Below are 12,431 nucleotides of genomic sequence, written 5' to 3' on the forward strand. Positions count from 1 at the left end.
TTAACTACGGATATTTCCAAATGTCATTGCCAGTATCTGGTACTCTTCCTACATTGGAACTAGGGATTATTATGCTTTACTTTGATGAGATGTCAATGGCATAGTATTATTATCTGTACTTTTGAGTTTAAAAGATATCTTTCCATTTTTATACGCCCGTTTACGGGACGTATTATGGTATAGCGTTGTCCGTCCGTCTGTCTGTCATCAACATGTCGGACATTAACTCAAAAACGCTTTAACCAATTTGCATATAATTTTGGTGAGTTGTTTATATCTATTGACGTGAGCTCCCTTTCGTATTTTAAAATTTTTAAATTTTACGTTTCAGAGTTATGGGGTTTTATTCATGAAAAAAAGGGGGGTTTTCCAGTTACGGACAATAACTCAAAAATGCTTTCACCAATTGCAAGAAATTTTGGTGAATTGTTTATATCTATTGACATGTCCATGATGAGCTCCCTTTCGTTTTTTATAAATTGTAGATTTTACGCTTCAGAGTTATGGGGTTTTATTCATTTCCGTTCTCTAACTTAAGTTTGCCTCAACCAAATGTTATGAAACTTATACACAATGCTTATTACCACAAAACACAGATCAAGTTTGAATTTTGGTGGCGTCACTTTAACTGTTCTAGAGTTATGCCCCTTTATAAATGGAAAAATTGCAAAATATTTATTTTCTTCTAAATATCAAGTAATTTTTAAAATTGGTGTTATCTTCCTTTGTCCATGATTATAGTTGAATCAACTACAACCAATACTTTACACAATGCAATGTTTAATTTTGACTTCCACTGATAAAACACAGATCAAGTTGAATTTGGGTAGTGTCACTTTAACCATTATTGAGTTATGCCCTTTATAAATCGAAAGATTGCAAAATTTTGAGTTTCCATTCTGGAACTTAAGTTTGCCCCAACCAAACATTATGAAACCTATACACAGTATTTATTACCACAAAACTAAGATCAAGTACAAATTTTTTGTTTCCGTTTTCTAACTTTAGTTTGCCTCAACCAAATGTTATGAAACTTATACACAATGCTTATTACTACATAATACAGATTAAGTACGAAATTTGGTGCGACACTTTTACCATTCTGGAGTTATTTCCATTAATTAACATAAAAATTGCTGATTTTTTTGTTTCCGTTCTCTAACTTTAGTTTTTCTCAACGAAATGTTATAAAACTTATACACAACCTTCTAGAGTTATGCGTGTTTACAAATAGAAAAATTGCTGAATTTTTAGTTTCTGTTCTCTACTTAAGTTAGCCTCAACCAAATGTTATGAGACTTACACACAATGCTTATTACCACAAAACTCAGACCAAGTTCAAATTTGGGTAGCGTCACTTTTACCGTTCTTCAGTTATGTCCCTTTATAACTATATGATATGCAAGCGGGGGGCATCATCTGTGTCCACATGTGGACACTATCCACATTTTTTCTTTTCTTTTCCAAATCCTCAGTGCACGACACATGTTTTTTTTTGGTTCTCTAATTTTCTCAGCGCACAACATTAGTTTTCCTTCGCCGATTTCTCAGGGCACGACACATGTTTTCCATCTCCAACTTCTTAGAGATGGTTTGGTACATTGTTTAAAGGGGCATTAGCTAAAAGATATAAAAAAAGTTTTTTTTGTTCAATCATTAATGAAAGTGAAATAGCGAAATAATAATTCGCTTTTAGAACCAGTTTGGATCAATTTTGTCAAAATAAGCTTAGAAACATCGCTGATGAATTATTCACTTGCAAGTGAATAATTCGACCTCATTGAATCCGTATTCATGTGACCTTCAATTTAAACCCTTAGCTAGAGATGGGTTACACATGAATTAGGCGTGTTCAGTTAGTAAAAGGAAAAGAATGCCAACATTGAAAGTGAAACAAGGGTAAACCATTTGATTGACTGATTCGTTCACAAAAACTCATTCTTATAAGGTAAAAACGATGATTCACATATATTTTTAATCTATTATATGAAATCAAACAGACCTAGAAAAATCCAATTGCACGATCTCGCTATCTATTTATATGTATATTTATGTTTATATCGGGTTATATGACCGTCGGCAGTCTTCGGAGGTCACCAGTGACCTCAATAGTTAGTTAGATGGCGTCTAGACTGAAATACACGATACATATTATCGAGCCCATGCATTGTAAATTGTCTTACACTTTTTTTGCAATTTAGATATACGTTTTAGTATGTTATAAATCAAATATGAGAGTTTGAGTCAAATCGGTGAACATGAATTTGACAGCTAATGCCCCGTTAAAGATGTACACAAGTAATTATAACCCGAATAATTCAGTCGTTATATTCCGCTGATCTACGATTTCTTCATTAACTTGCAAGTAGGAGAGATCGATTACGAGTCGGGAATGAATTATTCGGGTTAAAGTAATCATAATGTCTGTCTAATAAATTTTACTACGCTCTACATATTGTTCAACCTATCGGGTCTAGATTACACACCTGTGCAGTGATAATTAAGGCCCCTTTTGATTTTACACCATTATACTTGCCAATATTACCCCTATGTAAGAGGATGTTATAGAGATATAAATATCCATACGTAAAGTATAAGCAAACGTCGATAGAAAAACGTGAATTTTAAAACTGTTATTCAAAGATATCCTCTTTCCTTTTGTCCATATTTAAAATTGAAGTATAAATTAAGTTACTGCATGATAAAACGTACAAAACATTTGTTTACTGTGGATTATTTAAAAACCAAGATTAATCTTTAACTATATATTTTCGGTGTATGAAAAAATCTTTTTTTTTAGAAAAATTCATTGGATGTGTACTATTTGATAGTCTGGACGAGCATGTGTCATTTATTAGTGAACTAGCTTTAATTAAGTAATTGCAAGTACTCGTGTACACAGTTTATTGTGTCTATTATTTTTATGTTAGTTTTTTGTGCTTCGTATCGATCCATCGAGTGAAGCCATTTGCAACTGAATTTTACAGTAACTGTTTGTTCTTAATTTATGCTGTTACACCACAGGCACTCACTGACCAGGGTTTAGTGGAGGGTTGAGCGCTCACAAACATGTAACTCCGTCACATTCTTTATGTGACCGTCCCATTTTAGGAGCCTGTTAATGCCTGTCATATTTGTTTTTCGTAAATTATATTGTTATAAATTAAGCTGTTGGTATTCTCTTAATTGTTTTTCATTTTCATGTCGGCGCCTTCAGGTTTACTGTGAGATTATAAATCACAATAAAAGAAGTTCATAGATTTATTTTTATTTGAGCATGCAGTAAAAATACTGAAATTGTGCCATATAATCATGTTTGCCTTTAAAGATGACTTCTTTTTTATTGAACTTTTTTTTGGGGGGTGGGGGCACTTGAAATTGCACCCTTATATATTGACTACCATGATATATAGTTTAATTGAACCGCTAGAAGATCTCTTTTTGCAGGTGATTGTTCTGTTGGCAAATATATATGAGCTGTAATGAATAACTGTAATCATAACAATAAGCATGATTGTAGATAATAAATGATGTCAGAATTTTCTTATCTTTATATTATGGTTTGCCGTTTGGGTGAACAGATGTTGTTCATATCTAAATAGTAACTCCAAAATCTCAAAATGAGGCTATTTTGACTGTTTGTTCAAGAAGTTAGAAGCCCTAACGCAAATATGTAGGACAAAATTTAAAAAATAAAATACTGATATCTGACAGATTTATTTTTTACATCCAAGTGGCCAAAAAAGTGGCCTGATCATACTTTCTCCTTTGTCTAATTGGAAAGTTTGCTATAGCTTGCTATAGCAATAAACTTTCCTATGGCATCGGCCTCAAACTGGAAGTTGGACGAACTATCTTACTATATGATGTGTGTCCTACTCCTAGATAATGTAGTACTAGTGTTTGAATACTAGTTATAGAGAACCGTTATGATTTCAAAGTTTATACTTGACATGTATATTAACCAACACCAGAGGGTGTGTCATAATGTATGTTCAACTTCCTAGGTCAAAGGTCAAGGTCAAAAACTTTGGTTTTAGTTGACAACCCCATGTCCTATGGTAAAGATCGTGTCTGCTCTATATCTTGAGAACCGTTATGATTTCAAAGTTTATACTTGATATGTATATTAACCAACACCAGAGGGTGTGTCATAATGTATGTACAACTTCCTAGGTCAAAGGTCAAGGTCAAAAACCTTGGTTTTAGTTGACAACCCCATGTGTTAGGGTAAATATCGTGTCCGCTCTATATCTTGAGAACCGTTATGAGTTCAAAGTTTATACTTGATATGTATATAAACCAACACCAGAGGGTGTGTCATAATTTATGTACAACTTCCTAGGTCAAAGGTCAAGGTCAAAAACTTTGGTTTCATTTGACAACCCCATGTCCAATGATAAAGATACAAATTTTTTACCACACATTATTCATAGCAGGGCCCACAGAGATGGCTCCCATCTTAATGATATCTAGTTTTTTTTAAATTTTCAAATGACTATAACTTGAAAACAGTAAGTGATAGACACACACGGTCTTCAGTAATGATCACAGGACAATATAAAAATATATAGGGTGAGTCCATGGGGGTCACCCCAACCCCCCTTCAATTTAAAAATGTGCTTTTATCTTGTAAACGGTCGAGATCCCCACCCCTAAACCATATATATTCTTGTATGGGACAATAAAACAAATCAAATGAAATATTGGGGGTGTCCTTTGGCCATAAATATTATTGTATGGAACAATAAAACAAATCAAATAAAATATAGTGGAAGTCCACGGTGGTCACACCCCCCCCCTCTTTTTGAAAACTTGTAAACGGTCGAGATCCCCACCCCGAAACCATAAATATTCTTGTATGAGACAATAAAACAAATCAAATTAAATATAGAGGAGTTCCTGGGGGTCACCCCACCCCCTCCTGTTTGAAAACTTGTAAACGGTCGAGATCCCCACCCTGAAACCATATATACTCTTGTATGGGACAATAAAAAAAATCAAATGAAATATAGGGGAAGTCCAAGGGGGTCACCCCAATCCCCGTTTTGAAAACTTGTAAACGGTTGAGATCCCCACCCCGAAACCATATATACTCTTGTATGGGACAATAAAACAAATCAAATGAAATAAAAGTTTAGTCCCCTGGGGTCACTACCACCCCTTCCTGTTTGAAAACTTGCAAACGGTCGAGATCCCCACCCCGAAACCATATATATTCTTGTATGGGACAATAAAACAAATCAAATTAAATATAAGGGGAGTCCCTTGGGGTCACCCCACCCCCTCCTGTTTGAAAACTTGTGAACGGTCGAGATCCCCACCCCAAAACCATATATATTCTTGTATGGGACAATAAAACAAATCAAATGAAATATAGGGGAAGTCCACGGGGGTCACAACACCCCCCTTCTTTTTGAAAACTTGTAAACGGTCGAGATCCCCACCCCGAAACCATATATACTCTTATATGGGACAAAAAAAAACCGAATCAAATGAAATAAAGGGCGAGTCCCCTGGGGATCCCCCCTTTTTAAGAACTTGTAAACGGTCGAGATCCCCACCCCTAAACCATATATATTCCTGTTCGTCATTTCAAGAAGATTTGAATGACATACAGGGTCAATCCCTAGGCGTCACTTAAGCTTACGCATATCACTTTACTAGACCAAACCAATTTGTACTGGACTTTGCCGAATGTCAGGCAACCATGGGAATGACGAATTATGGGAGCTTTGTTTGGGAGACTTCGTAACAGCATCCTGTTACAATTATTTCTTGTAAACAATGTGTCAACTCAACACAGAGGCAAAGATAATATCAAATGAATGGCTGAAAACCAAAAATCTCAAAATGTCATTACCTCAATGCTGAATTTCACAGCAACAACTAAAATGTATTACATGGTTATAAAATAAAGTACCGCTATGAATCTAGTGTATATTAACTTTTTATTCCTGTCTACATATTGCCATTGTTGATTAAAGCCTTTCATATAAATTCTCTTTCGTTACAGTTGTATTGATTTAAGTTTGCTATCTTATTTAAATTAAGAGATGTGGTAATTTTTGCGAATGAACCAGGTATTCAAGAGAGTTCAAAGGAGGAAGATATATAAACAATTATAGGTCACCATAGGTCGTCAACAATGAGTTAAACTCATACCATATAGTAAGCTATAAAAGGCCCTGATATAAAAATAAATGTGGAACAATTCAAACAAGAAAACTAACTGCTTAATTAGTAATAATACAATTTACTAAAAACAAATATGAAGGACCTAAATCAATAAAAAAAACTAAAATCACAGGCCGTTTACATGGGATGGGCACTGAAAGACATTAACAGAGCTTTCTGTATATTTGATTATTTTAAATCTACAGTTTAAGGTTGCAATAGAAATTATAAAAATTTTACATGACAAACATATGAAAAAAGTGATTTTTGATAATTGCTGATTAAACAATGGTTTCGGAAAAAAAAACATGTGATTAAATACATAGTTGAAATAATACACATTTACAACCTATTTTAAATAATACACATCTACAACCTATTTTAAATAATACACATCTACAACCTATTTTAAATAATACACATCTACCGTTGCAAACTTTCCACAGGTGCTATCCAGCACTTTGATTTTTACACTCCCAGCACCAGCCCATCCATGGTTTTGAAAGGAGTTGCAACGATCTTCTAGCTGTTAAATTGTCAATACCAAAGTTATATCCCTTAAAATGCGAAAAGTAGCATAGTTTAATGTGTCCTCACAATAAATAGAGCGTACGTGTCTCTTCTGCAAAATTATTGATATTTAACTACCAGAATGCACCCCAAACAGTCGTTTGAAGTTTTAACTTCCACATTAAGTCGAACTGCTACTATAATTCGATTATTATTTCGAATTTTTTACCTTATGCTTAAAAAATTACGCTAAGTTTTCTCAAACACAAACTTAATTCAACACGAACTATAACTACTCTATGGAGGAGGGTGTGGACGGGGGTTTACAGAATAGAAATAATGGACAAAAATATAAAGAATAGAGAAAAATGGACCAAAATGAAATAGAGAATAGAGAATAATTAGGTGCTAAAATATAAAGAATAATGGGCAAAAAGTATAAAGAATTGAAAAAAAAAATGGCCTAAAAATAAAAGAATACAGAAATGGAGAATCCCCCATCCAGATCTCATAGAGGGACATAAGCATAAAATATGCCATCTGAATATTTATGTAATATGTCTTAAATTTATATTCGCATTATACATATGTGAAATCTGTTAAAAAGAATCTTACATCGTGTCTCAAATTACTATAACAATAAAGTAATCTCAGATCGTGTACAAGATTAATTAATGTATCTCGTAATTCTATACTACCCAAATTCTGTGGAACGGGTGAAAACTTAACCAGGTGTATTCAGAGAAAAGTTTTAGAAGATTGGTGGAAGTAATAAAGGTCAATTCGAATAACATTTTAAATAAAAAAATTAACAAAAGCTGGAAATAACAAATATCTTTCAGAACACCCCCTTTAGAACTGATCTATCAAGGAGGGGGTGGACAGCTTTTGAGGGAGGTGGGAGACAAAAAATAGGTGGGAGTGAAAAAAAAATTCTAAAAGTGGGAGGTGGGAGATAGGGGCGGGAGGTGGGAGAAGGGTACACCCCTGTCCACCCCTCATCAAGAACATCGAATTTCCTATAAAGGTGTCAGACCACCAATTCACTCCCTCCAATTTAGAACGTATGTAAAAGTAGCCCTACTCTGACACAAAATATTGTGTTTGATGTCACTGCCATTAACTTAAACTAACCAACAAATTTGCAGAAATGAAACTTTTGGTGAAAGAGAAATATATTTAGACCATTCTGATCCAAAATTTACTTTGAGTTTGCATTAAAAATTGAGGATTAATGCGCTCCATAGTATCCTAATTTAAGATTTCCAGAAAACCAGGGGTTATTTTTAGTAGTACTTGTCTTCCGAAAGGCAGTTCTTTCTTAGCAGTCTTTAAACATGGGTTGAAAATTGGAATGTAGAAAGGTGATACATGTACAATTCGCGATATACCTGATTTCTATGAAGTTAACTTATGGTAAAATATTAAGAAAGCTATGAAAATTGCAAATTTTGGTTGAATAGATAGGGATTTTGAATTGGTGGTCTGACACCTATAAAGTTTGCAACGGACATGTACCCGTTAATTTGTCCAGTTAAGATATCAGAATCATATATCCCATTCATAGGTTCGGAAAGACGGCTTTTTGAAAATTGACAGGTTTCTGTTTGTTTAATTACGGTTCTGGTGCATTCTTGAACTCAAAGCTCAGCATTGGAAGTGATCTGTTATTTTTTTCCGAAGATATTTTGAAAAAAAATATGTTAGAGTCAATTTAAAGCTTTATATTTTTAAACAGTTTTTTTTCAATTAACCTAAAGAGAAAATAAAAAACAAAACAAAAACAATTGGAATCACATTGTAATAAACTAAGTTGGTTTATGTCTGTCATTATTGATTTTTCCTTTATTGTTTTAAATAAATCAAGTCTTCGTTTTCTCGTTCGAACTGTTTCACATTTTGTCATGCCGCGGCCTTTTGTAGATGGGCATTTCTCATGGCTGAAAGTTGTTACGGAGACCTACATTTGCCTACATAAACCTCATTTGAACTTGGTTGGTATAGTTGTCTCATAGGCAATCAACCACATCTCTTAATGTGTATGTAGAAAATTTCATCGATTAAAGAGTAAACATTGAACAATTCCCGACAGATCATAAACTCATCATAGATACCAAGCTTAAAATTTGTGTACGCTAGACGCGCTTTTCGTCTACAAAAGACTCATTAGTGACGCTCGAATCAAAAAAGGTTTAAAAAGGCCAAATTATAAACTCTAAAAGAGCAAGGATGACCTAAATTCCGAAAGGTTTTTGATAAGCATCCGAGTCCAAGATGGCAACATGAACATGAGAACGGATACAATGATTGAAAAAGTGATTCATCATTAGAGTTTAACGCGGTTTGTAAATGTCGTAAATTAAGTTAGTAAATTTATACATTACTGAATTAAAAATGAGCTGTAACGGCTACCCGGGTCTTAAATGTGTTCTGTAGTAATCTCATCACATTATTTACTTAACAGTGATTTTTTAAACTATTATTTATCATTTTTTTAATTTATCATTGTTTGTTTGACTACGTCACAGGCTAGATTAAGCTCCATAATATTTTTCCGAAGTCATACACACCAGTGACGATTTGTATATTATGATTGTTTTGTTTACTTCCTTGTTGGTTTTTCCCATACTAAGTGTACTAAGTAAAACGACAACTTATGTCATCGGAAATAGTAGGTTACATAGATGTCCGCTATGTTGTATGATTTCAAAGATCAACTTACGTAAAATGTATCTCTACCTACAGCATGGTAAGAAATTATCTTCAATATCTGGCATTCATCTTAAAGATTTCCACACACCAGCAGTCGAGCAAATCGAAATTGACCACACTGTTGAACCAGCCATTTGGTTCAAAACATTGATTATTAACTCAGTTTTAATTGAGTGCGATGTTAGAAACGTATATTGGCGAGAAAAATGTACGCACGACGAATCCGAAATCGAATTAGACACGGAATCTACTCGGGTTGTTCCTCGTATGACAAGGGCAGTCTATGATGAAGGGGATTGTGAAGACTTTGAACTGTTTGACTCAGTTGTAAAACTTCTGAATAAAGTAGAAAGTAAATCGCTGAGTGAAGGACAGCGAGCACAAGAAATCTTGAGAATTTTACACCTATACGTCCTGCCAGAAATTGTATTGAAACTCCAAGATGTCACTCTTCTACAAGATGCGTTAGAAAATGTTGAACATAGTATAGGCATTATTTCTGAAGATATACAAAGAAAAGACCGTGGAATTTGTTTGACCGAAAATTCGCTTAGAACACAACGTGATAAGTTATTTAGTTTAGATAATTTCGAGAGTGAAAAGTATTTAATTACTTGCAATGATAACTTCCTGCGTGAAGTTTTAGTCGATGTTGAAAGAGATATCGAATCCATGAATTATGAACTGGAGTCTCGACAGGCTGAAGTTGAAAGAATTCGAGATGCTGTGACAGATGAGGGGAAAGAAAACCTCCAAAAAATTCGGAATGTGAGAGATGAGATTTTCATTTCTGTTCAGAAATATCAAAGTGTCCGAGAGACAATAAAAAACGTGACAGTGCGAGAAAATCGATCAAAGAGACGCAGTAAGGTTAAACCGAATGTCTTTCATGAAATATACTTGGAACTTAAAGGTAGACTAATGAAAGAAAAAAAGATTGTTAAAAACTGCTGCGATCAGAAGTTGAAGATTGCGTCAGTTCGAGAGGCAATAATGCAGGTCCGTGACGAATTGTTACAAAGAGGTGAAAGCTGTGGTTTTCAAACATCACGGGAAGGTCCAGGAACTTCAACAGATGTCCTTGAAACAAGCGACGAAAAGCCATCAAAATGGCAAACCGTTGAAGACAAAGTCAAAAGCACTCTTTTTGATGGGTCTTCGGGTCCTGCATTGGCATTCAAATCTTTCTGTGATTCTGTTACAACTAAAATCACAGCTTTTATGAAGGAAAACGAATTCTTTCTAAATTCTCGCGATCCCGACGAGACCTGCATTAAAGGTAATGATGGCGAAGACAATGATGAATTTGTAAACATTTCATACTTGGACAGTATTGCCATCCAACACAGTCAGACTATAGACAGCAGAATATCGAGCGGATACCGACCATTCACAAATGCTATCAAAGAAGATATACTGAAACATATCGAAGAGCAGAGTAGATGGTTAATGACTACAATGGACATAAACTCATACATGGAGAAGGGGAAAATACTCAATGTGGAACTTCCGCATAAAGTATGGATTTGTTATGAAGTGCAACTTTACGGTCAAATAATGAATCCGTTGGCACAGCTTTATCATGAGTCTTACAGTGATGTGGCAAATAAACTTTATGAATTCCTGTTGAAGAAGAGTTTACTAGAACTTGGTATAGACGAGCCGTGGTTAAATGAGGAGTGTATTGAAAGCCAACCGGACCGATTTGAATCAAATAGAGGGGCATGCGCAATTGCCAAAAAGGGTGCCTCTCTCAAATCTGGATTGAGCATTACCCTTGGGCGTATGACTCTTGACGAGTTGTATCAGTCCGCGAAAAATGACTGTCAGGACATTCCTTCGTTCATAGATTGTCCCCTTGACGATGAAAGAAATAGCGATGTTTTTTATGATCAAGAGGAGAGTGAAAGCAACCCATCAAGTTTATTCGAAAACGGACTAGAAAAATGCTCGGACATTAATGAGAACGATAGGGCAAGTTTGTACGCGAAAGTTTCCGGTGAACAACCAACTATCAACGAGGTGCTACAGCCAGCAGGTAAGGAGCTTGACCACTGCATCGAGACAGCCGCAGTTGTGGAAAAATTAAAATGCATGACCAGGGCCTATCGACTGGTCAACAGAAAAGTCACTAAATTAAAGTCTAGAAAGCGACATTCTTCTATAGAAAGTATGGTTTGCTGTGACGAAATCCTATCCGCTTCCATAGTTTTACTCACATTATTGAGAAAGGAGAACTTTGTCCAACTTTATTCACACTTAAATCTGCTGATAGACTTAATGCCGTCTTTCTTGACCGGAAGTGTTCATGACTGTTCCTTAACAAACTTTTACAGTTCTTTTCAGTACTTATTCGATAAGATGGTGTCAGTAAATCGTGTCAGTAGATAAGTGACCTGTATTTTATACGGGAAATCATCGGACATACATTCCTTGTTTTTAAAGCGTTTTGTTTAATTTTAAAACAACACATGTACAATAGAAATCACATTTTACGGTTGTAATAATCTTTTACGTTTTATTCAAAGTAACATATCGGGTACACACATTAGCTTGAACATGTTGAACGAATTGTACTTGTACATTTTAATTTGTGCCTTTCGTTTTATTCCCATGTTAATTTTAGTGTTACTTGCTTAATCCTTTCAATCTTCTGTTGGAAGCATTGTCTGAATTACAAATGTTTTAAATCTGTCGAAAATATATTTTATTTTTATAGTCTTTATTCTTATTTCTGTTAAATGGTACACAACACAATGTAACAATTAAAAAGAACGCATGAAGTCAAGTGAGATAAGCCACCCCCTTCTTGTTCACAAAGTGAGATAAGTCACCCCCTTCTTGTTCACATGAAGGGCAAGGGAGATAAGTCACCCCCTTTTTGTTCACATAAAAGGCAAGTGAGATAAGTCTCCCCTTCTTGTTCACATGAAGGGCAAGGGAGATAAGTCTCCCTTCTTGTTTGCAACGGTTTAAACTATTTAAGTGACTTCTTGATGGACACGTCAGCCGATTTGTATTTATAATCGATT

General features: G+C 34.8%; 1 protein-coding gene across 1 annotated transcript; it reads left to right on the plus strand.

The window, feature by feature from the left end:
- The first annotated feature begins 9,307 nt into the window (after positions 1 to 9,307).
- Positions 9,308 to 12,122, plus strand: LOC127729392 (uncharacterized). The gene has a single exon (XM_052237216.1). The coding sequence runs from the start codon at positions 9,388 to 9,390 to the stop codon at positions 11,788 to 11,790; it is 2,403 nt and encodes an 800-aa protein (XP_052093176.1). The 5' UTR covers positions 9,308 to 9,387; the 3' UTR covers positions 11,791 to 12,122.
- The last annotated feature ends 309 nt before the right edge of the window (positions 12,123 to 12,431 follow it).

The sequence above is a fragment of the Mytilus californianus genome, unplaced genomic scaffold, assembly GCF_021869535.1.
Source record: "Mytilus californianus isolate M0D057914Y unplaced genomic scaffold, xbMytCali1.0.p SCAF_2, whole genome shotgun sequence".
Taxonomy (NCBI): Eukaryota; Metazoa; Mollusca; class Bivalvia; order Mytilida; family Mytilidae; genus Mytilus; species Mytilus californianus.

Excerpts from the sequence above, each read along its gene's own strand:
- LOC127729392 (XM_052237216.1), top strand. The coding sequence starts at position 9,388 with ATGATTTCAAAGATCAACTTACGTAAAATGTATCTCTACCTACAGCAT.